This window comes from Hemitrygon akajei, chromosome 14 (genome assembly GCF_048418815.1).
Source record: "Hemitrygon akajei chromosome 14, sHemAka1.3, whole genome shotgun sequence".
Classification (NCBI taxonomy): Eukaryota; Metazoa; Chordata; class Chondrichthyes; order Myliobatiformes; family Dasyatidae; genus Hemitrygon; species Hemitrygon akajei.
The window spans coordinates 98,933,247-98,958,991 of NC_133137.1; the positions used below are offsets into that span (position 1 = coordinate 98,933,247).

The 25,745-nt window shown below is 40.0% G+C and overlaps 1 protein-coding gene across 4 annotated transcripts in view; it reads left to right on the forward strand.

Annotated features, from left to right (window-relative positions):
• mkln1 (muskelin 1, intracellular mediator containing kelch motifs) overlaps positions 1–25,745 on the forward strand; it is a 152,892-nt gene that overhangs the window by 86,112 nt on the left and 41,035 nt on the right. For 3 of the 4 annotated variants that reach the window (XM_073066768.1, XM_073066771.1, XM_073066772.1), the window contains 3 exons: positions 8,669–8,881; positions 9,463–9,684; positions 11,610–11,739. In XM_073066768.1, the coding sequence (XP_072922869.1) occupies positions 8,669–8,881; positions 9,463–9,684; positions 11,610–11,739 (565 nt within the window). The remainder of the gene's footprint in view (positions 1–8,668; positions 8,882–9,462; positions 9,685–11,609; positions 11,740–25,745) is intronic. The other variant, XM_073066770.1, reaches the window with a different exon arrangement.

The window sequence follows — 25,745 nt, forward strand, 5'->3', positions numbered from 1 at the left end:
CAAGGAGAAGCTTTTCCTGTGTAGGAATTTGCCTCTTTGCCGAGCTCGAAGATGGCAGTGATCGTTGGAGGCTCCAACATGAAATTGCATAAATTATTCATAGAAGTTCACTTGACCCAACTATCGTTGAGCCTATTTTGGGATATAACAGACCAGAAATATCTGAATTATCTTCAGACACAGACACCAGTGGATGTGTATTCTGAGGTGAATGCTTCATTGATTTCCCCACAGCTTTTAATTTACATACAAGGCTTGGTGTGATTGAATAATTTTCAGTTGGCTGAATGAGTGCAACTTAAATAGTTGAGAGCCATGAAAGCATGTAGGGTAAAGCACATCACCCAAAGTACTCATTTCTTCTGCCACTGGTGCACTGTGGCTGTAGGTGTAGTATCTTCAAAATGTGCTTCAGCATTCCATTCCAACCCTCAGGTTTCAATCTAGAATTAGTATGATCTGGAAACATTTGTTTGGTTCTAAACTTCGATATCTATTTTCCAGTTCTTTGGTATAACTTCATTGTGAAGACTGCAATAATTGAAGGTAGTGACTCACTTCCATTTCTTCTAGGTAGTTAAGATGGCCAATAAATGCCTGTAATCTGGCAATTTTAATTTGTTTGAAGTCTCCTCTAAACTGTGAGTCACAGCACTTTACCTAAATTGTTCTGAGGCCATTTTTATTACAGCATTAAACTTTGCATTCTTTACCTTCTGAACTCTCAGTCCTTTGATGGATTGTGAAGCCTTGTTTAAACTGCACTGAATTGATTTCTTTGCTCTTCATGACTACTTTGAAACCACAGTGGATTTGCCAGATGGTTAGAGATGGATGCAGTGTATCCTTGGTTTATTTAAACAAAGCAAGGCAGTGAACTGAAGATAAATGAGACTGCAGGTGCTGAAATCTGGAGCAATACCCACAGCACTAAAGGAACTCAGCAGGTCAGGCAGCACTTTTGCAGAGAAATGAACAATCATCAAGCTCTTGAACCAGAGAGGTTAAGTTTACTTGCACCATCGCTGAACTGTTCTCACAACCTATTGACTCACTTTCAAGGACTCTTCAATGCATGTTCTCTATTGCTTATATATTTACTCTTTTTTTCTCTTTCTTTTTGTATTTGCACTTTTTTTTATTGTGCACATTGATTGTTGTCCGCCCTGTTCGGTGTGGTCTTTCATTGATTCTATTATGTTTCTTTGTAGTTACTCAAGAAAATGAATCTTGAGATTGTATATGGTGACATATATATACTTTGATAATAAATTTAATTTGGAAATTTGAAAGTATTGTCCATTTCACTCCACCGGTGCTCTGACCCACCAAGTTCCTCTAGTGTTCTGTATAAATGCGGTGAATTGTGGAGTTTCTGGTCTTCATTTTCTAATCTGCCCTGTCTGTTGAAATGGAAGACTTCTGTGGTTGTACAATAAAAAAAAAGTGTGGAGGGAGAGAAAAAGTAATCTCAATAGTTCAAGGTCAATTAATTTACTTTTGGGCAAATTATTGGAACTAACTTAAAAGGGCATTATAAACCGTTTAGAAAGTCAAGAGCATGGGTAATCTATAGGGAAGGTTGGGTCTGACTAATTAGATTGAAATTTTTGAAGACTTAATAAGGAAAGATGGCAGTGTCGCATGCAGCAGTCTGGTCAATAAAGTACAAGTCCATGGTTTCCAAGAAAGTGGGAAAATTGAATCCAAAAATGGATCAAAGAAAAGAACTAAAGAGTGATGACAATGGGTATTTTGTGTCTGGGTGGTTGTTTCCTTTGGGTTTCTACAGGGCTTGATACTCAGTACCTTGCTCTTCAGAGTATTTATTAATTTAGAGTTACATGTAGGAACACGGAAGTTTGCAAATAATAATAGTAGGCACAATTGCTGACAGAAAGGAAGCTTTGCAATGGAAGGGAAGTTATCAATGGAGAGGACCAATGGAGAAGTAGCGATTGGAATTCAATTCCAGATAGTGTGAGTGATGCATTTGGGAGGGTCCAGCAAGGCAAGAAAATATGTATTGATGAGAAGCCAATGAACAGTGTAGAGAAATGCAGAACTTGGATTGCATGTTCATGGATCCTTTGAAGTAGCAGGATAGGTCAGTAAGCTGGTTCAAGAGACATGAGATGCTTTCAGTTATTAGTTGAGGCGTGGAATACAAGAGCAGGAAGGTTATGTTAAAACTGAAATGACCTAAATTAGACCACAGCTTGGTTACAATGTGCAATTTTGGTTAAATCATTACTGGAAACTTGTGGCAGCATTAACGGTGGTAGAAAAGGTTTTATAGGACTGAAATTTTTGTTTTGTCTCTTAGGAAGGAAAACTATACAAGCTGAGATTTTTGCTTTGGAAACAGGGCAGACTGGGGAAAGAATTGACGTGTGTAAAATTATGAAAAACATGAACAGAGGAACGGAGAAGGATCCTGCTCTCTTAGTAAGCTTGAGAGTACATGTTGCACCCCTTACTGGAAAACCTCCAAAATCCAAAATTGTTCAGAGTGCTGACATAAGATCACAAATAGAAAATTCCATAAGGCACTGGGAAATTCCCAAGCGAGGTCTGCGCACCTCATATGGTTTTGAGAAGTAACATCATATGTAATGAACAAATGTTAATTAAAAAAAATAGAAAAGCATTGCATAAAGCAAAAAAAAATGAAGATCTCGATTGAGTATTGAAAGAGTGGATTCATCAGTGTCAGAGTGAAAGTATGTGGCTTTATGGGATGCTGATAATGAAGCAAACAAAGGTCTATCATGATGAATGGAAAATTAAGGGTAATTGTTAATATTTGGGCTTGTTGCAGAAACTTAAGAAAAGGCGCGGCATGAGTTTTTAAAAGATTTTTGGTGATAAAGCGTCTACTGATCACAAGGCTACAGAGAAATTCATTGAGATTTCCAAGATCATCATTGATGAAAATCTAACACATTGAATGGCTGCATGAGTACATAGAATTGCAAGAAAAGGTTTGCAATTACATGGTTTTCTGCATTGATTACTCACAAAATGTTGTCTGATCTTCATCTAAGTCACACTAATAAACAAACACAATTGACCTAAACTAATAACACAAACAATTGTACTACTTCTCATCAATACTGAGTACACCATTTAAACAATCACAGTCTAGCATCTAAAAAGAACGTTAAACATTAGGGTAATGCCCTTCTACAAAAGCTATTTGGAGTCGGGCATTCTAATGAATGAGAGGAAATTGGAGTTGTCGTTTGTAGAGGTACCCTGCCCCATTTTTTAAAAAACAAGACAAAATCAGGTTACTGACAGAGCCTGCTCTTCTCAAGAAAGGTCTTTTTATGTGTACAATGCCTCGATCAAAACAACTTTCAGGGGACCTTAGAAGAATTGCAGAGATGAATGAAGCTGGAAAAGGGTACAAAAGCATTTCTAAAGACTTGAGTGTTCATCAGTCCACAGTCAGAGAAATTGTCTTCAAATGGAAGAAATTCAATACTGTTGCTGCTCTCTCAAGGAGTGAGCGTCCTGCAAAGATCACACCAAGAGCACAACATACAATGTGGAAGGAGGTGAAAGAGAACCCAAGGGTAACAGCAAAAGACCTATAGAAATCTCTAGAACTTGCTAAAGTGTCTGTCCAGATTTCCACTAAAAGAAAAACACTGAATAAGAATGGTGTTCATGGAAGGACACCTCAGAGGAAACTACTGCTTTCCAAAAAGCATTGCAGTACATCTGAAGTTTGCAAAAGGCTACCTAGATGTTCCAGAACACTTCTGGGACAATGTTCTGTGGACAGATGAAACAAAAGTTGAACTTTTTGGCAGAAATGCACACTGCTATGTTTGAAGGAAAAGGGGCACTGCACACCAACACCCAAACCTCATCCCAATTGTAAAGCATGGTGGAAGGAGCATCATGGTTTAGGGCTGCTTTGCTGCCTCAGGCCCTAGACAGCTTGCAATCATTGAGGGAACAACAAATTCAAGATTGTATTAAGACATTTTACAGAATGTCAGGGTAGAGGTCTGTCACTGACTTTTTCTTGCAACTGAATGTGTGGTGAACAAGTGTAAGACAAAGATTCCACATAAATTCAGTGTTGGGAATGATGGCAATGCCAAACAGCCACTGACTGACCATCTGGGTGGTCGAGGTAGTTATAGCTCTTAAAAATATTACATAAACTTGCTTTAAGGTATAGGTACAGTATAAGCTATGTGTGTAATATAAATGGATTTTGGGTTCAGACTTGGGTCCCAACCCAGGGTATCTTAATATGTTGATGCAAATATTCCAAAATCCCCAAATAGTCTGGTCACAAGCATTTTGGATAAGGTCTAATCAAAATGTAATTGGCAGAGGGCTAGAGGGGAAGTCAGGATTTTTTTCCCACTAAGGATAACATAAATCTGAGTGTTTTGAGAAAAGACATTTTTATTATATTTAAGTACTTGGTCAGTAGCCTGATCTAAATAATTCTAGCATTTTGGCTTTTATTCTGTACATGCTTTTTAGACCTGTCAATATATTTCAGAAATTAAGTTTTGCGCAAGCTTTGATATTTCTCCCTGAAATAAACTTCACCTCCTCCTTTCTTGCTCTAACTTCTCTTCTTTTTTCCCAGTCCTGGTGAAGGGTCTTGGCCCAAAATGTCAACTGTTTACTCTTTTCCGTAGATGCTGCCTGGTCTGCTGAGTTCCTCCAGCATTTTGTGTGTGTGGTTTGGATTTCAAGCATCTGCAGATTTTCTTGTCTTCATCCCACTTTGCTCATTACTTAGTTGAACCAGCTCTCACAGCTATAATAGCCAGTTTTCTTTTTGAATAAGTCTCTATTGGCTTCGTGCAACATGATGGAGCAAGATTTGCCCATTCCTCCTTGCAAAATTACTTAAGCTGTGCCAAGTTAGTTGGGGAGCAGAGCAAACATTTCAGACATTTCAGTTTATGAATTTTTAGTTTTTTCATGCTTTGTAATTGTTCCTTTTTGGTGGGGGGGGGCTCTACTGTGGGAAAAAATAAAAATTCACAAATAAAAGTTCTCAGTTAAATTGATCAAAATCCCTGGCTGTAATGCAAATTATTGTGAACAAAGGGAATACTTTTACAAGTCACTGTATCTCTTGAAATAAAGACAGGTTTTGAAATTAACAGCAGCCTTCCTTTTCCTCTTGTGTTCACCAAATTGTCAGTTAAACAAGTGAATTCATGATAGGTTCTCAAGTACCTCACCTGAAATTGTATTGGAATAATTGAGTTAATTGACATGTTTACAGTATCTGTATTTAAAAAGCATTCTAAAGCAGTTGAATTTACTCTTCCACAGTACTGTTCTATGGTCCTTTCATAATGCTTTCTGATACTTAACCTTTCAGCTGCAGCAGTCTCTAATGACTATGTATCTATGAGTGCAGCTCTTGATGAACTTCACTGAATTCTGTGAAACTGCACCTTGGAATGAGGACACTAAAACAAAGTTGCTGACTGCAATGCTGGCAAATATAATTAGTCAAACTCTTTGCCCAATCACGTGGATTTTGTCAGAAAAGCCCAATGGCTTTACCTTAAAATTCATGTTCAAAGTGACTTGCCACTGGAATTTGGAAACTTCCTTCATTTTAATATCCTGACATTATAGCGGAACAGGATAATTTGATAGCTTTTGGGGGAAGTGCTTGTTAAATTTTGTCATGTTATTGCTGACAACTGGTGTCAAATAAGGTACAGTGGATTCAGGTTAATTGGGTCATCGGTTTATCTGAGCAGCTACTTATTTGGGACAATTCTTTAAGAACAGAATCTGATTGAGAAAATAGCTGTGATTCCCTTTGTTTATTTGCAACACTATGGTGCTTAATTGGGACAGGAGACTGTTGCCTCACAGTTTCTAACAAGGGTCAGTGGCGCGTGTGTGGCTGTGAGACACTATGTTGTGCTTAGAGTGTACGGTTTTTAAATACTGTCAGTTGCGTGTTCTTATGTTCAAAAAGCAGTGATTTTTTTCACTGATAGTTGGCAAGAAATAAGCAGTAAGGCAATTTGGAACTATTTTGTTCACTGTGGTTTCAAGCATTCAGGCTTGGAAATGCCAGAAACTGCTGGGAGCGTAAGTGAAACTATTTCACTACTTCTAGGTAGAAACTACAAAGGAACTGAAGTATTGACAATCATCTTGAATGTTTTCTTTGGTGTCCACCAGACACTCAGCTCTCACCTGTGGCTCCAAGTAGCTGTTTGCATGTGACTCCGGCTGCACCCTGGTACACTGCTCTGACAAGTGGCCTAAACCAGATGAGGGTAGCTGACGGGCTTCATACCCCAATGAGCTAGGGATATGCCTATCCCAGTGTGCGAAGGCAGCTCTGTTGGTCTGGGCAGATGGGATCTACAGTGAGATCCATCGGCTAGGAAGGCAGTACTGCAATGCTCTGTGGAGAGCAAAAGATGTGACAATGCACAGAAGAAATCATGGTCATCCAGGGAAGACCCCAGTTGTGACATCAACTTGTACCACTGGACATGGACATCTGAGGTTGAGAGAGTGAGATATAACAGTGCGATGGTTTTTCCACTTTAAAAACTCACTCTCACAGGTTTCCAGTCATCTTTGGATATGATGGACAACCACCAGTAGAATTGGCAATGTTTTAATTTGCTCTGTATTTCATTTAAATGGTACTCCATTTAATGTTGTCTATTTTTTATATACTTTTTTAACTATTACCATGAGACTTTGGCTAATTGGGGCAGCCACTTAATTGAGCCAAAATGCACTGGTCCTCATGTCTCCCAATGAACTGGAATTCAGTTTATTTGATTGTATTCAGCAGTTACACTATCATCATTTATAACATGGAAGGGGGTTATTTGAATGAACTTGTGAATTCATTGGAGCTCCAGGAAATGACAAACCATCCTGTCCCTCTCCCCATAACCTTACAATTCATCAGAATTTAAGTTATGTAGATTCTGGTCAAATTCCTGTCCAGCTGGTTTTTGATTTGAATCTGTTCAAGGACATTCTGAGCCCTAACCATTTGTTGTGTAAAATAAATGTTTCTTATTTTTTTTTGTTCTGCTAACTGGCTTTATTCTGCCCTTCTGTTATTTGGGAACAGGATTACTTTGTCTCTTGTTTCAATCCTTCATGATATTAATAATTTCTATCAGGTCCCCTGTTGGTGTACTCCGTCAATGATCAGTTCAGCCTCTCTAGTTGTGCAGATAATTAAAAGCTCTTGTTTCTGGAATCATTCTAATGAGCTAAATCTCCAAGGCAGTCTGTTGTGGCCTTCACATCTGTCCTGTAGTCTGGTGCCCAGAACTGGACACAATAATCCCAGATGTGGCTGAATAACCTTATTGCTTTTGTGCACAATGCTGCTAATTATCAAATGTAGGATTGATGTGTGTTTATCTACTACATTTATCAATTTTTTTCATGTTTTGTGATTTATACTTGTAGCTTCCAATCTCCTCTTCCCCATACTACTGTTTGAATTATTCTCTCTAATTTATTGTCTCTCCTGATCCTTCTCATTGAAAGCAACATTAGTTAATTTTGCTTTAAATTTAATTTGATTATTCTATTAGCCTGTTTGTATTCTCTTGAAGTCTATCACTAACTTTCTTACTGTTTTCATAAGGTTAATTGTAATTTCTATCTGGGTTCAAGAATTATTGAACATAAAAATTTGTCTGATATTCTTTGTCTCAAAACCGATTTCTCACCACCCACACCTCCAAAACCAACACTACCACTGCAATCATTACACAAAATGCTGGTGGAACGCAGCAAGCCAGGCAGCATCTATAGGAAGAAGCACTGTCGACGTTTCAGGCCAAGACCCTTTGTCAGGACTTGGCCCGAAACGTTGACAGTGCTTCTTCCTGTAGATGCTGCCTGGCCTGCTGTGTTCCACCAGCACTTTGTGTGTGTTGCTTGAATTTCCAGCATCTGCAGATTTCCTCCTGACTGCAATCATTTCTGCATTTTATCAAAGGGATTGCATATTGACAAGACCAGTACTAATGTTTGGCAACAATTAGTGGTTATTTTTTCTCTATAAATTAGATTGTTCTAATTGTCCTAAATTATTTTAAGCTCTTTGAAAGGAAAAGATAATGCACACTGCTTTTTCACATTGGCATGGTACTGGGGTAACCTAAGATGGATCTGTGCAATTCTTGTTACTGAGGAGGCATTTAGATAGCACCTGAAGAAGCATGGATTTGAGGGATGTTGACCACATGTGGGCAGATAAGAAATTTAAATTGGCTAGTATGGACATGGTGGGCCAAAGGGCCTGTTTCTATATTGAATGTTTTAAAATGTGGTTACGTTGTCCATAAAAGATAGGAAATGAAAGGTATGCCTTATATCAAGATATAAACTGTTATTGCAAATGTTTCGTGGATAAGTGTATGAAGTATCAGAATTTTTTTCAGAAGAGGTAATTTTTGATTATTTAATTACCAGTTGCAGTAGATTCTGCTGAAATATTTCATTGTATTAAGCTAGCTCTGGACAAATTTTCAAATTATCAATTGAAATACAAACCACCATTTAGCAATTAGACAAAATGTTGACTTGTGCACCCTTGGTCAAGTTTGTGGCTGAACTGCATTTTGTATATATGGACTTTTAACCTCATCCCCATCATCTTTTCTAGAGTGGCCCAAGTGCTCGATCTTGTCACAAGATGTGCATTGACACAACTCGGAGACAAATATACACACTGGGACGTTACTTGGATTCTTCAGTGAGAAATAGCAAGTCTCTGAAGAGTGACTTCTATCGCTATGATATAGACACCAATAAGTGGTCATTATTAAGTGAAGATACAGCAACTGATGGTGGACCAAAGTTGGTGTTTGATCATCAGGTATGATGCACTGGAAACTCCAGTTATAAGTAACTGTTAGCCTCTTCCCATTCCTGTTGATTATTTGTTCAGAGGCCTTTTTTTCTAAATTTTCATTAACTTGCAAAGAATAGTCATATCAGAGGAAGGTTTTTTAGAGCTGTGGGTGTGTAGAATGCATTGCTGGGGTGCTGGTAGAAGGTAGATACATTATGAACAATTAAGAGTCTCTTTGATAGCCCTTCATTTTTCTTTCATACATGTGCCTATGTGGGAAGGAGGAGTTAGGTTGATCTTGGATTATATTAAAAGGTCGGCACAACATCATAGGCCAAAGGACCTGTTACTGTGCTGTAATGTTCTATATTATGGCATTGATGATGAGCAATATTTTCCATTCCTAACTGAGAATGTATAGTTATTATAGGATAAAATCACACATTTAATTTCTTCCGTCCTTTTTTAAAGCCTTAGATTGATCTTGGGTTACTATTCTTACTAGGGCAGATTAAGGTAATGTGCAGATGCTTTTATTTTAATTCCCTGTTGATTTTATTTTTCCTGCAATATATTTAACACAAAAATAAATTTCTTTCTCTTAGATGTGTATGGATTCTGAAAAGCACATGATTTACACATTTGGTGGAAGAATATTGACTTGCAATGGAAATGTTGATGACACTCGAGCTAATGAGCCACAGTTCAGTGGACTTTTTGCTTACCATTGTCTTTCTAACACCTGGAAGCTACTTAGGGAAGATTCTTGCAATGCTGGACCAGAAGATGTGCAGTCTCGGATTGGGCACTGCATGCTCTTCCATACTGTAAGTATTTGAGTGCTCTGTTAAGCTTGTGCAGTTTGCTATTCTTTTCACTTGGGTATGGGATACCTATTTTGAGGATCTTCTCCTGAGTACATAATCTGTAATATTTAAAGTTGTCATAATATCTCAGACTTGCACAGTCACTTATTTTTTTTTGTAATTTCTGTTGCACGGATAATTGCTGAAGTAGTATCACTGTGAACCCCTTTTGAACAATTATTTGACCCTGCAGGCCATGTGAGTGCCAACGGTGCTATCCTTAACACCAAATATTAACATTACTGAATTATTGGCCAAAAGGCACTAAGAATGTAATGAGTTTTGCACTGTTTTTCCTTTTGTTTGTATATTATTTTGATTAAAGTGTATTTTTGACATTAAATGAAACACACTGCTGTTCTTAACAAACTGGAGTTAGTGATGTGAGGGGCACTTGTCACTCAGTCAATTGAATGCAACTTCAGCTTCATTGATGGTTTTCATTAAATTCAGCATTTCAGTCCAGCTGCTTTGATCAGCTATCTAATGCTGCAGTCTGTTGAACTTGTTCCCAAGTGCTGCAAAGTACCCCTGCTTTAAGGTTCCATCTTAAACTTGGATATATTTTGCCACTTCATTGCTTAGCCAAATTTCTGGAATTCCTGACTTCTAGCCACTGGATTATCTCAAGGATTTCTCTCTAAGGTCTTGCTGCCATCTTGTGGCAGCTGGGGTTAACTGCAACAGCTGGCAGCATTTTGTAATGCAATTTTAATTAAAATATTGAAATGACAGGAAGTGTGGAGGAAAAATGAGAGATTTTGACATGTAAGTACAGTAAATTAAAGATTGGGTGGGGGCAATATTTGAGGTACAGATGTGCCATTAGACATAAAAATCTTTCTTGTCTAAAGCCAAGTTAAAGATGGTGCTACTGAAGACAAGCGACAGCTTACTGGCAGTTGGAAAGACAAAAAGCTTGACTAAAAACATCATTAATAACACATTTTCTGAAATAAATTGCGGTAAACTATCACCGCAAGCATGAAGAGGTGAGCGAAGGTGAAGCTGATTGGAGGAATGAGACGTGTTGGTGGATTGCATAGCCAAATGTGTTCGAGACAGGGTCACAGATAAGAGTTGGAGTGATTGATTTGGAGAGGAGTTTCGGTACCTGTCCAACTAACCTGGGTGCGAGTTTGGATTGCTCTAAGGGCCGAGCTGATTTGGAGAGGGCAAGAATGGCTTTGGGCTGGGTGGTGAGGTCTGGGCCCAGCGTGTATCACTGCGATTGGACCCCAGTCCTAATGCAAGGCATGATCCACTGTTGGGACAATTCTGACCTAAATAGACTGGAAAGGCAGGATGTCAGGACTGGAGGCAAGAGTCAGGGCTGACTTTGCTCACTTTCCCACAATGTTCACTCTTCTCTGAGGCTCAGGCTAAGAGACTACCCTGGCTGCCATGCTTTGTGTCTGTGAGCTTCGCAGCAATTCGCCCCACTGATATGATGGAATGAGGCTGAGGCTTGAGCCTACTCTGGCTGCTCCGGGGATTCCAATCTCAGGAACAACTTTGGTTTGGAATATCGCTGTTCACTTCTCTTGTTTGCATGATTTGAGTTTTTTCCTCTTGCTTTGTGCATTAGGTGTTGGTCTTTTCTCATTGGGTTATTTCGGGTTTCTTGCTTTGTGGCTGTCTGTAAGCTGACAAATCTCAAGGTTGCATAATTTATACATTGATAATAAATGTATTTTGAATCTTTGATTTGTATTGTTTTGGGCCAGTAAAGAGTGGAACATGACCTGTGAAGGCTAAGTAAATGAAGACACTAATCAAGTAGATGGGAATTTGCTTTCCTCAGTAAAATGATTTATAGAATTTCAGCACGGTGCTCATTTTCAACACTGATCTTTTTTAATAAAAGAAAATTCTACTTGTTGCAGAAAAATCGGTGCCTTTATGTTTTTGGTGGGCAGAGGTCAAAGACATACTTGAACGATTTCTTCAGTTATGATGTGGATAGTGACCACGTGGAAATAATATCAGATGGGACAAAGAAGGACTCTGGTATGGGTAAGACCTATGTCTGCATCTTCCATTTTCTCTATGTTATACCTGAGTTCATGGGTTAACAGTGCATAAACTGAGAAAGGCAACCGTTTACTTAATGCTTTTCACAAATTCCAAAGCTCTTCACAACCAACACAATGCTTTTGAAGTCACAAATGTGGCATCTAGTGTATTTACTGCAATTCTGACTAGCTCCATCCCTGTCTAATATGGAGGGTGGGTTGTGGGGCTGTTGTACAGGATCGAGGTAAGCTGCAGAGTGTGGTAAAATTAGCTCCATCATGGGTACTAGTCTCTGTAGTATCTAAGACATCTTCAAGGACTGGTGGCCACCACCCAGGACATGCCCTCTTCTTACTGTTACCATAATCAAGGAGGTACAGAAGCCTAAAGGCACACACTCAGTGACTCAGGAACAGCTTCTTTTCTTCTGCCATCCAATTTCTGAAAGGATATTGAAACCATGAGCACTACCTCGCTCCTTTGTTTAATCTATGTTTTTGCACTACCTAATTAACTTAACTATTTGATATACTGTAAATTCTGGTGTATAAACCGACCTGGAGTATAAGCCGAACCTCCCATTTTCAAGGTTTAAAAAGTGACTTCTTCACGTTACCTTTGTAAAAGCCGACTCTTTTGTAGAGGTTTTTGATTTAACTAGAAAAGATCACAAGATTTCACATACTGGTACTCAGCTTTGCCGGATCCGGAACCTGGAAATTTTGTGAACTAGTACCTGTTAAGAAAGTAGGCCTACACATTGTAGAGGGTTATAAGCAAATTCATAGTAAATAAATCAGGGAGGGAAGTTTTGGATTAGGCTCCCAATGCTAAAGAATCCTCTGAAACGTAACCCCCATGAAACCATTTAGCACCCATAGTAATCTCGTTAAAACATAACACAGGGTGGCTGGATCAGTACGTGTACTCAGTATTGTTTGCGACCACCATGTACAAAAGATTAAAACAAATGTGATATGATGCTGGCTTCAAGCTGAAGGTTGTTGATTTTGCTAAAGGAATGAATAATTCTGCAGCTTCTAAGAAGTTTAGTGTAAAAGCGAAACAAGTGAGAGTGGAGAAAGGCAGAGGACACGCTGAGGGAAATGCCAAAGACGAAATGTGCAAACTGCGGGAAAACATGCCAGTGGCCAGAACTGGAAGAAAATGTTTTAGAGTTGGTGAATCACCAGTGACCATCTGAATATATTGTTACCAGAGAAATTATTTGAGTTCAAGCATTGAAATGGGCCGAAAAACACCATGAAGTCAGTGAAAATTTCAAAGCTATGCGAAGTTGGTGCACCCGATTTATGAATAGATGTGCTCTTGTGTTGAGACAAAAAACAAAGATTGCTCAGAAAATTCCCGCAGGGTTTTGTTGTTTACGTTCAAGAACGCTGCTGGATGGATGAAGTGCGATGCTTGAAGTGGGTTAAAGAGGTATGGCGTCAACGTCCCGAAGGTTTCAGGAAGAAAAAGTTGCTATTTGTCTGGGACATGTTCAAAGCGCACTTGTCAGGTGAGACAAAAGCAGCATTGAAAGCTGAAAATACAGACATTGCAGTCATCCCCAGTGGTTTGATGTCTGTGCTCCAGCCACTAGATGTGAGTTCAGACAAACCATTCAAAGAATTCATGCGTTGACAGTGGAACGAGTTTGACTCAAAAACAGCCAATAAATACGACCTGTCTTCTGTGTATTCGTTTTTCCAAACCCTCTATATAAGCCGACCCCCGAATTTTAGGACCAAAATGTAGCGCCAAATTCTCAGCTTAAACACCGGAATTTACGGTACAGGTAGTCCCCGAGTTACGAACGTCCGACTTACGAACAGCTCATACTTATGAACCGAGGAAGGAGAATGCTGTCCGCCATTTTAAGTCAGATCGTGACGCCATCCGCCATTTTAAGTTGGATCGCAATGCTGTCTGCCATTTTAAGTCATTGCCATTGACACTGTGTTGAGTGTGTAACTTTGTATTTGGCTTAAATTTTTCTTAGCAAGATTCACCCTGACCCCACCCCTCGTTATTGGTCGGTTGGTGGCGCAGTGAGATCAGCGCCGGGCTTGAGAACGGAGGTTCCCAAGTTTGATCCAGTGACAGACCTCTCCCGAGCGTGCTTTCCCATCCATGCCGGGTTGATGTCGAGCTCGCAACTCAACCTTGTAAAAAAAAACACTGCCATCTCCAGTTTAAATTTCCACGCAGAATATTATGGAGGATCAAATACCCAAACTCAGCACAGCCCTCACTTGTCCCATTTAACCTAGCTCAGTGCGGTGGACTTCAGGACCTGGGGAATTCAGTGTGGTGGTCCTTAGGACCCGGCGGAGCTCGGGACCCACCACCCACAGTATTTCTGTTCCATTGACGGGAAGCGATCACGATTGAAATAATACAGCATTTGGAAAGAGATGAAACATCATCGGTCATTGGAAAAGCGTTACGCTACAGTCGGTCAACGATTGGAACAATTTTGAAGGATAAAGTGAGAGTAATGGAGCATGTGAAAAGCCCTGCCCTGATAAAAGCTACAATTATTACTAAGCAACGCAGTGGTTTAATTATTGTAATACATATGTTTCTTAAGTGTTTTATATGCATAGAAAAGTGAAGTATGTACAATATACTAAGACATATGTTTGACTAACTGACGCTAAATAATACCAGATGTACTTGTTCCGACTTTCGTACAAATCCGACTTAAAGACGGAGTCAGGAACGGAACTTGTTCATAACCTGGGGACTGCCTGTATATGCATTTACTGTGGCTCATTATTTTTTCCCTATATTATGTACTGCATAGTAGTGCTGCCACAGAATTCACAAATTTCACAATATATGCCGGTGATATTAAAGCTGATGCAGATTCTGAAGTTCCCAAAAAGAGCCATGTCATGGCAGATCTATTTTTGTAATGTTGGCAATATATGGGACACTGGGATAATTTTTCTCTTCATCTTCTAAAAGTTCAAAGTAAATTTATTATCAAAGTACGTACATGTCACCATATACAACCCCGAGATTAATTTTCTTGCGGGCATTTGTAGTAAATACAAGAAGCATAGTAGAATCAATGAAAGAGCATACCCAACAAGGCCTTAATGGGATCTTGAATCTGAGACAGTGGTTGTAGAATTTGTTTGCCATCTCATTTGAAATTTGAACTCGGAGGAGAAACAGCTGTTCCCAAGATGGTGAATGTGCGTCTGCAGGCACTTGGGCTTTTCGATCTCTACCCCAGTGATAGTAATTTTGTTTTGTTGAAATTGGTGGACTGGAACTTGAATCCAGAGCCACCTAGCTCAGAGGTGAGAATGCTATCAAGAAATGTAGCGTAATTTATTAAGCTGTGGTGCGAGGTTATTGATTGCTTATGATTGGCATAATTTAGAAGTCTGGCCTTCAATCATGAGATAAGGAGGTAGAATAGTCCTTTCTCTCCTAATTGTCATTGCAGTTACTTTGATTGGCACTTTGCTGATCAGGAAGATTTTCTTTGTTCATGCTGACATAATAAAGGTCAGAAGAGCAACAAAATAAGTAATTTTGTGACCTATTTATGTCTGTCTGTGATTGACTTGTATTAAGCACAGGCAATTGCATGCAGGGGTCTTGGCTTTGCCTTCATGCTCGCTTTCACAGCATGGCATTTAGTTGATTTCTTTTAACCTTTACAGACTTGGATAAGACATTGCTGATCATATGGCATGGAGAATGGACCTGGTCTTTTATAGGAAGTGGGAGTGCTAAATCTATCTTTTGATGAAAGTACTTTTTACTAATTGATAGTAAGCTCAACTGAAGAGTCAAGACCATAAGACAATGGGGCAGAATTAGGCTATTCAGCCCTCAGGTCCACTCTGCCATTCCATCATGGCTGATTTAATATCCCTCTCAATCCAATTCTCCTGCATTCTTCCTACTATCTTTGACACCCTTCCTAATCACGAACCTATCAACTTCCGCTTTAAGTATGCCCAGTGACTTGGCCTCCACGGTTGTCTGAAATATTATGTATTTCACCTTTACCTTGACCTTTAACTCATTATAGGTTAAGGCTTGGTGCAGACCATAGAGTGAGACCATAGAACTGAGTTAGCAATCTTCAGACCTTCAGAAGTGTGTAACCACACAGTTGGCAGTGAAGTAGTACTTCATATGTTGACCAGGTTTATTTGTGTGGGGGAAGAGGTTCAAGTTCCAAACCAGAGAGGAATTTTAAAAATTATTATAACTGATAGAGTATCAACCCAGGTTGCCCCTTCATCTGTATACCTGCATCGCTTTACTCCTGATGCAGGGATTCCACCAGAAAAATGAAGATTGCAAATGCTGCTCAACGTGCTGAACTCATCCAGCAGATTGTTTACAGTCTCTTTAAGTCATCACTCTACTGCGTGTCTGCACCTGCATCAGTTTTGGACCTGGTCCATTCGGGCAACAGTGTCGAGCTCAATGTCCACACTGCCAAGTGGTCACTTTCCATGGCATTTGGATGTGATGTGTGGAGAGATTTACCATCCTATTTAGTCCACAAACCAGCAACCATCCATCAAACCAGCAACCATCCATCTCCACCCTGACCTGAGTCCAGAACACTGGGCCTGGGAAGCAGATATCCTAAATCTTGAATGGAAGTGGAGTGTTCTGTTGGTATACTTTTGTTGTTTTGCTGTATTTTTTTTTGTTTACTGCTTATTGTAGTTAGAGCTGACTCATTCCACAAAAAGCCCTATCCACAAACTCTGCTGTATCCATGGGATATAAAGTTGTCAGATGATTCATGGAAGATACCAGAGGCAAGCAGCCAAGGTGTATGGATCATTTTGATTTTACAGGAATTGTTAGAGAACAATGGGGAGAATTGTTACTGTCTCACACAGTATTGATTTGGTATTCAGTACTGAATTAGCTCCAGTGTTTGTTGAGGATATTAGCTTGTGTTAATGTTCTCTTAGGAAAACTTGTGCTGCCTCAGTACTGTTATTATCTCAGACTTTAAGATTTCTAACAGCTCAGCCAGAATGTAGATTCTTCACAAATGTTACCATAAATTAGATGACTATATTTGGTTTGATCCATCCTTTTTTAAACAAAAAAAGATTTTAAAAATTAGATTTATTTATTGCATGTACATTGAAACATACAGTGCGTCATTTGTGTCAAATCAGTGTGGATTGTGCTGGGCAGCTGCAAGTATTGCCACGCTTCTGGCGCCAACATAGCATGCTCACACTTACTGACCCCTACCCAGACCCATATATCTTTAGAAAATGGAAGGAAACCAGAGCAACCAGAGGAAACCTACGTGGTCACGGGAGGAATGTACAAACTCATTAGAGGCAACAGCAGGAATGGATCAAATTGGTAATTGCTGGCACTGTGAAGTGATGCTAACTTTACGTTAGGGGTCATGTGAGCTAGTAACATGAATGTAAAATCTGTATGACATTAAGCACATTTTAGAAATCCAAGTGTGGACCTTTGCCCTTGAATTACTTGAACTCAGTAAGGAAATAAAATAATGTTGCTTGTTAAAAGAAATGTGGAAAAATTGTATGACTTGTTGCTCCTTTGTCTTCTTGGATGATGATCTGAATAAACGTTTACACAGGGACAGTCATTTGATATTTTGAAATCTGCCTGAAAAAGCTTCACCATTTTTTGCTAATCATCAAAACAAGCACTTGAGGTTCCTTACCTTCCAATCCATCTCCATAGAATACAGCAAAACTTAGTGGGAAAGTAAATGAAGTTCAAGTTGATGGTTCTGGGGGACTGGAAAATTGCAAATGTCACTTCATTCTTTGAGAATGGAGAGAGGCAAAAGAAAGGAAAACATAGGACAGTCAGTTTGACCTTAGTGGTTGGGAAAATGCTGGGGTTGATTGTTAAGGATGTGGTTTCGTGATACTTGAAGGCACATGATAAAATAAGCCAAAGTCAGCGTGGTTTCGTAGAAATACAGAAACATAGAAAACCTACAGCACAGTACAGGCCCTTCAGCCCACAAAGCTGTGCCGAACATGTCCTTACCTTAGAAATTACCTAGGGTTTCCCATAGCCCTCTATTTTTCTAAGCTCCATGCACCTATCCAGGAGTCTCTTAAAAGACCATATTGTTTCCGCCTCCACCCCTGTTGCCAGCAGCCCATTCCATGCACTCACCACTCTCTGTATTTTTAAAAAAAAAAACAACTACTAACCCCTGACATCTCCTCCTCTGTACCAACTTCCAAGCACCTTAAAACTGTGCCCTCTCACGCTAGCCATCTCAGCCCTGGGAAAAAGCCTCTGACTATCCACAAGATCAATTTTTATGCCTCTGTCAGGTCACCTCTCACCCTCGATGTCGCTCCAAGAGAAAAGGCTGAGTTCACTCAACCTAATCTCATAAGGCATGCTCCCCAATCCAGGCAACATTCTTGTAAATCTCCTCTTCCCCCTTTCTATGGTTTCCACATCCTTCCTGTACTGAGGTGACCAGGGGTCACAGGTTCCTATATAGCTGCAACATTACCACTTGGCTCTTAAACTCAATCCCACGGTTGATAAAGGCCAATGCGCCATATGCCTTCTTAACCACAGAGTCAACCTGTGCAGTAGTTTTGAGCGTCCTATGGCCTCGGACCCCAAGATCCCTCTGATCCTTCACACTGCCAAGAGTCTTACCATTAATACTATATTCTGCCATCATATTTGATCTACCAAAATGAACCACCTCACACTTATTGGAGTTGAACTCCACTTTTCCACTGTCACACTTGGTTGGTCTTATTCTTCCATGTCTTATCCTTTTGCTCTTCACATAATTGTAGAATGCCTTGGGGTTTTCCTTAATCCTGTCCAAGGCCTTCTCATGGACCCTTCTGACTCTCCTAATTTCATTCTTAAGCTCCTTCCTGCTGGCCTTATAATGATAGAGATCTAGAAGATACCTAGTTTTTTGAACCTTTTGTAAGCTGCTCTTCTTGACTAGATTTACAACAGCCTTTGTACACCACGGTTTCTGTACCTTACCATCCTTTCCCTGTGTCATTGGAACGTACTGATGCAGAACTCCACACAAATATCCCCTGAATATTTGCCACATTTCTTCTGTACGTTTCCCTGAGAACATCTGTTTCCAATTTAAGCTTCCAATTTCCTGCCTGATAGCCTCATAATTCCCTTTACTCCAATTAAACACTTTTCTAACTTGTCTGTTCCTATCTCTCTCCAATGCTATTGTAAAGGAGATAGAATTATGATCAGTGTTTCCAAAGTGCTCTCCCACTGAGAGATTCGACACCTGACCAGGTTCATTTCCCAATACCAAATCAAGAACAGCCTTTCCTCTTGTTGGCTTATCTACATATTGTGTCAAGAAACCTTCCTGAACACACCTAACACATCTAAACCCCTTGCTCTAGGGCAGGGGTGTCAAACTCATTTTAGGTCACGGGCCGGATTGAGCAAAATGCAGCTTCATGCGGGCCGGATCAGTCGGATGCGTGCGAACGCAGCTTTTGTTGCCTCCGTTTTTTCAGCCTGCTCTCATGTGTCTCAGTCTCTGCTATAACTACAAAGTGTTTCACTTTACAAATTCCGTTTCTTATGAAGAAGACTGCTGAGCAAGACTGCCAAATAAACACTAAAAACCCTGAAAACCTGGTACCTGAATAAACTCAGCATTAGCCATATCATACGCCATAGGCGCTTCGATTACTGGGGCCAGCTTTAATAGTAATTAGATATTATCTCGCGGGCCAAAGATAATTCCACCGCGGGCCTTGAGTTTGACATATATGCTCTAGGGAGATGCCAACTGATATTTGGGAAATTAATATTTCCCACCACAACAACCCTGTTATTATTACACCTTTTGGAATCTGTTTCCCTATCTGCTCCTCTATGTCCCTGTTACTATTGGGTGATCTATAAAAAGACCCAGCAGACCCAGTAGACCCTTCCTGTTCCTAACTTCCACCCACAGAGACTTCGTAGACAATCCTTCCATGACTTCCTCTTTTTCTGCAGCCGTGACACTATCTCTGATCCAGTGCCATCCCCCATCTCTTTTACATCCCTCCTTGTCCTTTCTGAAACATCTAAAGCCTGGCACTCGAAGTAACCATTCCTGCCCCTGAGTCATCCAAATCTCTGTAATGGCCACAACATCACAGCTCCAAGTACTGATCCACACTAAGCTCATCCACTATGTTCATAATACTCCTTGCAAGGGTAAATCCTGCCTGACAAATCCATTGGAATTCTTTGGAGAAATAACAAGTAGGATAGACAAAGGAGACTCGGCGGATGTTGCATACTTTGATTTTCAGAAGGTCTTTGACAAGGTGCCATGCTTGAGGGTGCTTAACAAGTTAAGAGCTATGGTATTACATGAAAGACACTAGCATGGATAGAGCATTGGCAAAGATTGGAAGCCTTTTCTGGTTGGCTGGCAGTGATTAGTGGCGTTCCACAGGGGTCTGTGTTAGGATTGCTTCTTTAAGATTATACGCGAATGATTTGGATGATGGACTTGATTGCTTTGTTGACAGTTTTGCAAATGAGATGAAGATAAGTGGAGGGGTAGGTAGTGTTGAGAAAGCAGAGAAGTTCCAGAAGGAGAATGGGCAAAGAAGTGGCAGATGGAATACAGTGTCAGGAAGTTTATGATCATATATTTGGTAGAAGAAACTGGAGAAAGAATTCAAAAATCTGAGGCACAAAGGGTGCCTCATGCAGGATTCCCTAAAGGTTAATTGGCAGTTTGAGTTTGTGGTGAGGAAGGCGAATACAATGTTCAGCATTCATTTCTGGAGGACTAGAATATAAAAGCAAGGATGTAATGTTGAGGCTTTGTGAGGCCTTATCAGTGCCTATTTGAAATATTGTGAGCAACTTTGGGCCCCTTGCATATGAAAGGATGTGGTGACATTGGAGAGGGTTCAAAGGAGGTTCACAAAAATGATTCTGGGATTGAAAGGCTTATCATATGAAGAATATTTGAATATCTGGGCCTGTACTCACTGGAATTCAGAAGAATGAAGTGGGGGATCTCATTGAAACCTATCAAAGATAAAAAACTTCAATAAAGCGGATGTGAAGAGCATGTTTCCTTGGGTGGGGGATTCTACGACCAGAAGGCATATCTTCAGAATAGAGGGACATCCATTTAGAACAGAGATGAGGAGGAATTTCTTTTGCTAGAGAGTGGTGAATCTGTGGAATTTGTTGCCGGAGACAGATGTGGAGGAGGCCAAGTCTTTATGTATAATTAAGGCAGAGTTTGATAGATTCTTGAGATTCTTGATTAGTCAGGTCATGAAGGGTTACAGGCAGAAGGCAGAAAGTTGGGGCTGAGAGGGAAATGGATCAGCCATGATGCAGTGGTGAAACAGACTCAATGGGCCAAATGGCCTAATTCTACTCCTATATCTTATGTTCTAACTCTCCTTTATCCCTGCACTCCATCAGTGGCATAGCCTTTGACTACCTTTCCTTTGTCCATGTTCTGAACCCCTCTCCCACATGAAAATATTTCCCCAAGTATTCTAAAATGTCAAATTCAGTTTGGAGGAGGGGTGGGGTAATGAGGAAATACTCCTTCAAACACTGCCTATAATCATTGGTTTACTTTACAGTTGCCTCAGTAAAGTACTTGAAGATGTGATGGTGTGCTTTTTGCTAGCAATCACTTACAGAAGTGCATGGACATAAATTACCGCAGTTTATTAAGCATCAGCAGCATCCAAATACATAATGTTCAAAAAAGAATGAACCTTGTTGCTTGGAAACTAGCGGCACCCGCAGGTGCCTAATGAAAAAGAAGCATTGAACATCCCAGATACAATAAATACCTCAAGATTATTTAATTGTGGTATACAGCTTACATGACTCATTCTCGGTATTTGGATATATTTCCATTAGAAAATTATTATACAGTGTGAGAGCAGTTTGAAATCTATTAATAATGTTAAATATTGGAACAGGAGTAGATCCCAAGGCTCCTCTAGCCTCCACTGCATTCATTAAAATTATGTCTGCCCCTCTCTTTCCAAGCCTCTATCTACCTTCTTTATCTTTGGTTCACTCTATGTTAAAAATCTTATAGGTTTTTGCCTTAAGTATATTCTGGCTCTCTATCCACAATGCCCTGTGTAGAGAACTCAGAAGATATAGGATTTTGTCCTAAAATGTCCATTTCCCTCCCTATATGCTACCTAGTTTGCAGAGCCCCTGCAGCAGTTGTTGTGTTGATCCAGATTCCAGCATCTATGGTCTCGTCTCCGAAACAGCTGATTACTAATCCTGAGTCTAATCGGTTGTTGTGATTCAATCTATAGGATAATACTTTGGCATCAATCAAATTTCAGAAGTATTAGGGGCTGCCTACATTTATTAATTTAACCCTCAAAATATTGCACATTTTGGAGATTTTTTTTCTAGAAGTCCTGCAAGAATGGGCTCAGGGTAACCACCTTGTGGAAATCCAATTAGGGAATCAATACTGTACTGTCTCTAATATGTGTGTATGTTTCTCTTTTTGGTATGGAGGCCAAATACTGCATGTATATTCAAAAAGATGTCTTACTGGAATCTTGTACAGTTAAAAAAAAATTCTGACTTTTGTGCTTTCAGTAAGGGACAATGTTATTTCTATTCCTATTTGTTTGGTGTGTATGGAAATTATTTTGTGTATATTAATAACAATCCATTTACTAGATAATGTTCATTTAAAAACTTTTTTCCTTGCTTAGGGTGTTGCCTATGGAAAAAATGATGATAATGTTTGGACGCATTTCTGCCAATGATCTTCATTAAATTGAATTCGGGTCACAAATAATTCTACATAAAGGAGTGGCAGAAGTTTTGGCATTATTAAAAATTGTCTTGTACAGCAGATGTTCTTCTGGGCACTTTCAAAGCTTGTGACTTGAGTCACAAATGGAAATGCTTCGCTGAAATGAAGAATTGAGATTTTATGTAGCAGTTTTATGTTAGCTGAGTCCCCAAGTATTTTGCGTGCAGTAGATTACCGTAAATGCCGGACTACAGAGCGCACCTGATTAAAAGCCGCACACTCTAATTTTAGAAAGAAAATCAATTTTGTACTTGTACAGGCCGCACCGGATTTTAAGCCGCAGGTGTCCCACGTTGTAATATGAGATATTTACACAGAAAGATATTACTCGTGAGGATTTTTTAACTTTTAATTAAATCCGTATGGTAACATAAACAAATACATATTGCAAATGCAGACATTTATTTACTATGGTATATATCTTGCTTCTTCACATTTGACCTACTGTTTTGTCCCATATGTTACTCTTTGGGAAGTGCCCATCTGGTAATTCACAAGCTACAGTACTTACATATCTGCGGCAAGCAAGCTTTAACCTTACACCAGTTAAGTACTGTAGTTGCGTCTCTTGTGTAAGCAATTCTAACTAATAATATGAGACTGAATGATGACAGCTTCACTAGCAAGGTCAGTACTTAAATTCATTTTTTGTTCTGGAGAACATTGCACTGGCTGTGATGATCTTGTGCATTGTAGAAGTATTATGGGATTTTGGCCCAATGATAATAGAATTGTATATTTTCAAGAGTTTCAAAGTGTGTTAGTCTATTCCTGTCTCTTTCGATATAAGACCATTAGACATAGGAGCAGAATTAGGCCATTCAGCCCATTGAGTCTGCCTTCTTGCTATATCCTTTGATGCCCTGACTGATCAAGAAAAAAGTCAACTTCTGCCTTAAATATACACACGGATTTGGCCTCCTCTGTAGTCTGTGGCAGAGCATTCCACAGATTTACTGCTCTCTGGCTAAAAAATATTCCTCCTTACCTCTGAGGTTGTGCCCCCTAGTTCTGGATATCCCCACCATAGGAAACATCTTCTCCACATCCACCCTATCTAGTCTTTACAACATTCGGTAGGTTAAGATATATTGCATGGTTTAGAATATCATCTCTATGTATGTGACTATCTATTGTCCTTGCAGATTCTTGAGTTGAGAAGTCAACTATCTGGAAATTAAGTGGCTCCCCAGACTCTTACTGTTCACCAGGTTGGCGTGATGTCATTTTATGTACTCTTGGCACTTCCAACAGTCATCACATTGGTCTGAATTTGAATGTGCTACTATGATAGCAAGATGGCAGCGGTGAACCATGGTGACATGTTACGGGCAACTTACAAAACTTCTAATTGTACCTCTTCTCACTGCAATCTACAGCTTGTGGTGTCACTTCAAGCAGCATAGCTTTGAACTGTCTTAACGAAACAGCAATTTCATTATCTTCTGAACTTAACTCTCAATCATGCAGGTACGGCACTCTTAAGCCGATGAAGGTACATCACTGTAGCTGGAGGAGGGGAGGACTCCAAGTCAGGCCGAAACACCAAGCAATGAAATTCCCTCTACTCGCATCTTGTTTGCAAATGTGCAATCACTGGAGAACAAGGTTGCGGACCTAAGACAAGATTGCTATATTGGAGGGAAATGAGGGATTGCTGCGTTCTGTGTTTCATGGATATATGGTTCACTCTGAACAGGCAAGATTTAATGATCGGCTCTGAGAGATTCTTGGTGACACAGGAAGGACTGAACTGCTAATTTGGAGAAGGCAAAAGGTGGGGGTCTGTGTTTCATAATAAACTCTCTGTGGTGCTAGAACATAGCGGTCTTGGTCTTGTACCACACTTGTCCCCCCACCTGGAATATATAATGATTGGGTGCCAACTATTTTACCTACCAAGAGAGTCCTCCTCCAGGATCCTGACCGCAGGTTACATACCGCCAAAAGCTGATATTAACCAGGCACTTAAGATATTGAATACTGCCATCACCAAACAAGAAACTGCCCTCCCCAGTGCATTTCAAATCATAATTGGGTACTCAAATCTGGCATGTATGAAGAAATAACTGCCCAATTATTATCAGCATATAACCTGCAGCACCAGGGGTCCCAACACATTAGACCACTACTTTACTATGATTAGGAATGCCTACTATTCTATTCCTAGACTGCTTTTTGGGAAATCTAATTACTTGGCTGACCACCTCCCTGCATACAAGCAGAGGCTAAAGAGCAAGGCTCAAAAGAAAAGGACAACAAAGTGGTGGTTGCAGGGAGCTAGAGCAGCGGCTGTGGGATTACTTTGAGTTGGTGGGCTGGGCCGTGTTCAAAGACTCATCAGAGGATCTGAATGAATATACCATAGTTGTCACAGTCAGAATTTGTGTGTCACCACAAAATCATTCTGAGTCTTCCCCAACCAGAAGCCATGGATGAGCCATGAGATCTCTGATCTGCTGAGGGCCAAACCAGTGGCATTTAGGTCTGGCTACCAAGTAAGATACAAGAGGTCCAAGTATGATCTCTGGAAAGCCACTTTCTGTGAAGTAGCAATTCCAGACCAAACTTTAGTCACTGGTGGAAGTTCAACAGCTGTGTTAGGGCTTGAATGCTATTACCTCTTACAAAGTCAAACCAAGCCAATGGGTGACAACAAGGTTACACTCCCAGATGAACTCAATGCCAGCTTTGACTGCCAAAACATAGAGGAACCTTGACAAACTCCTATAGCCCCTCGTGTCCCTGTAATTTCTGTCTCTGAGACCGGTGTGAGAGCATCCTTAAGGAGGGTGAACCCATGGGAAGAATCTAGCCTTGATGGGGTACCTGGCTGAATACTAAAGACCTGTGCTGATCAACTAGTTGGAATGATCACTGAAGTCTTTAACTTCTTGCTTCAGCAGCCTGTGGTACCTATTTGCCTCGAGCAGACTTCAATTATATCAATGCCTAAGAACATGATAACTTGCCTCAATGAACGATTATCCAGAAGCACTTGGATTCACTGAACTGCTTTGAGGGTTTGGTGATGAGACATCAACTCCTGTCTGAGAAGCAAATTGAATCCACTCCAATTTAGATTGGATTATCTTTATTACTTACATCCTTCATATATATGTGAACAAATCTTTTTGTTACGTCTCCG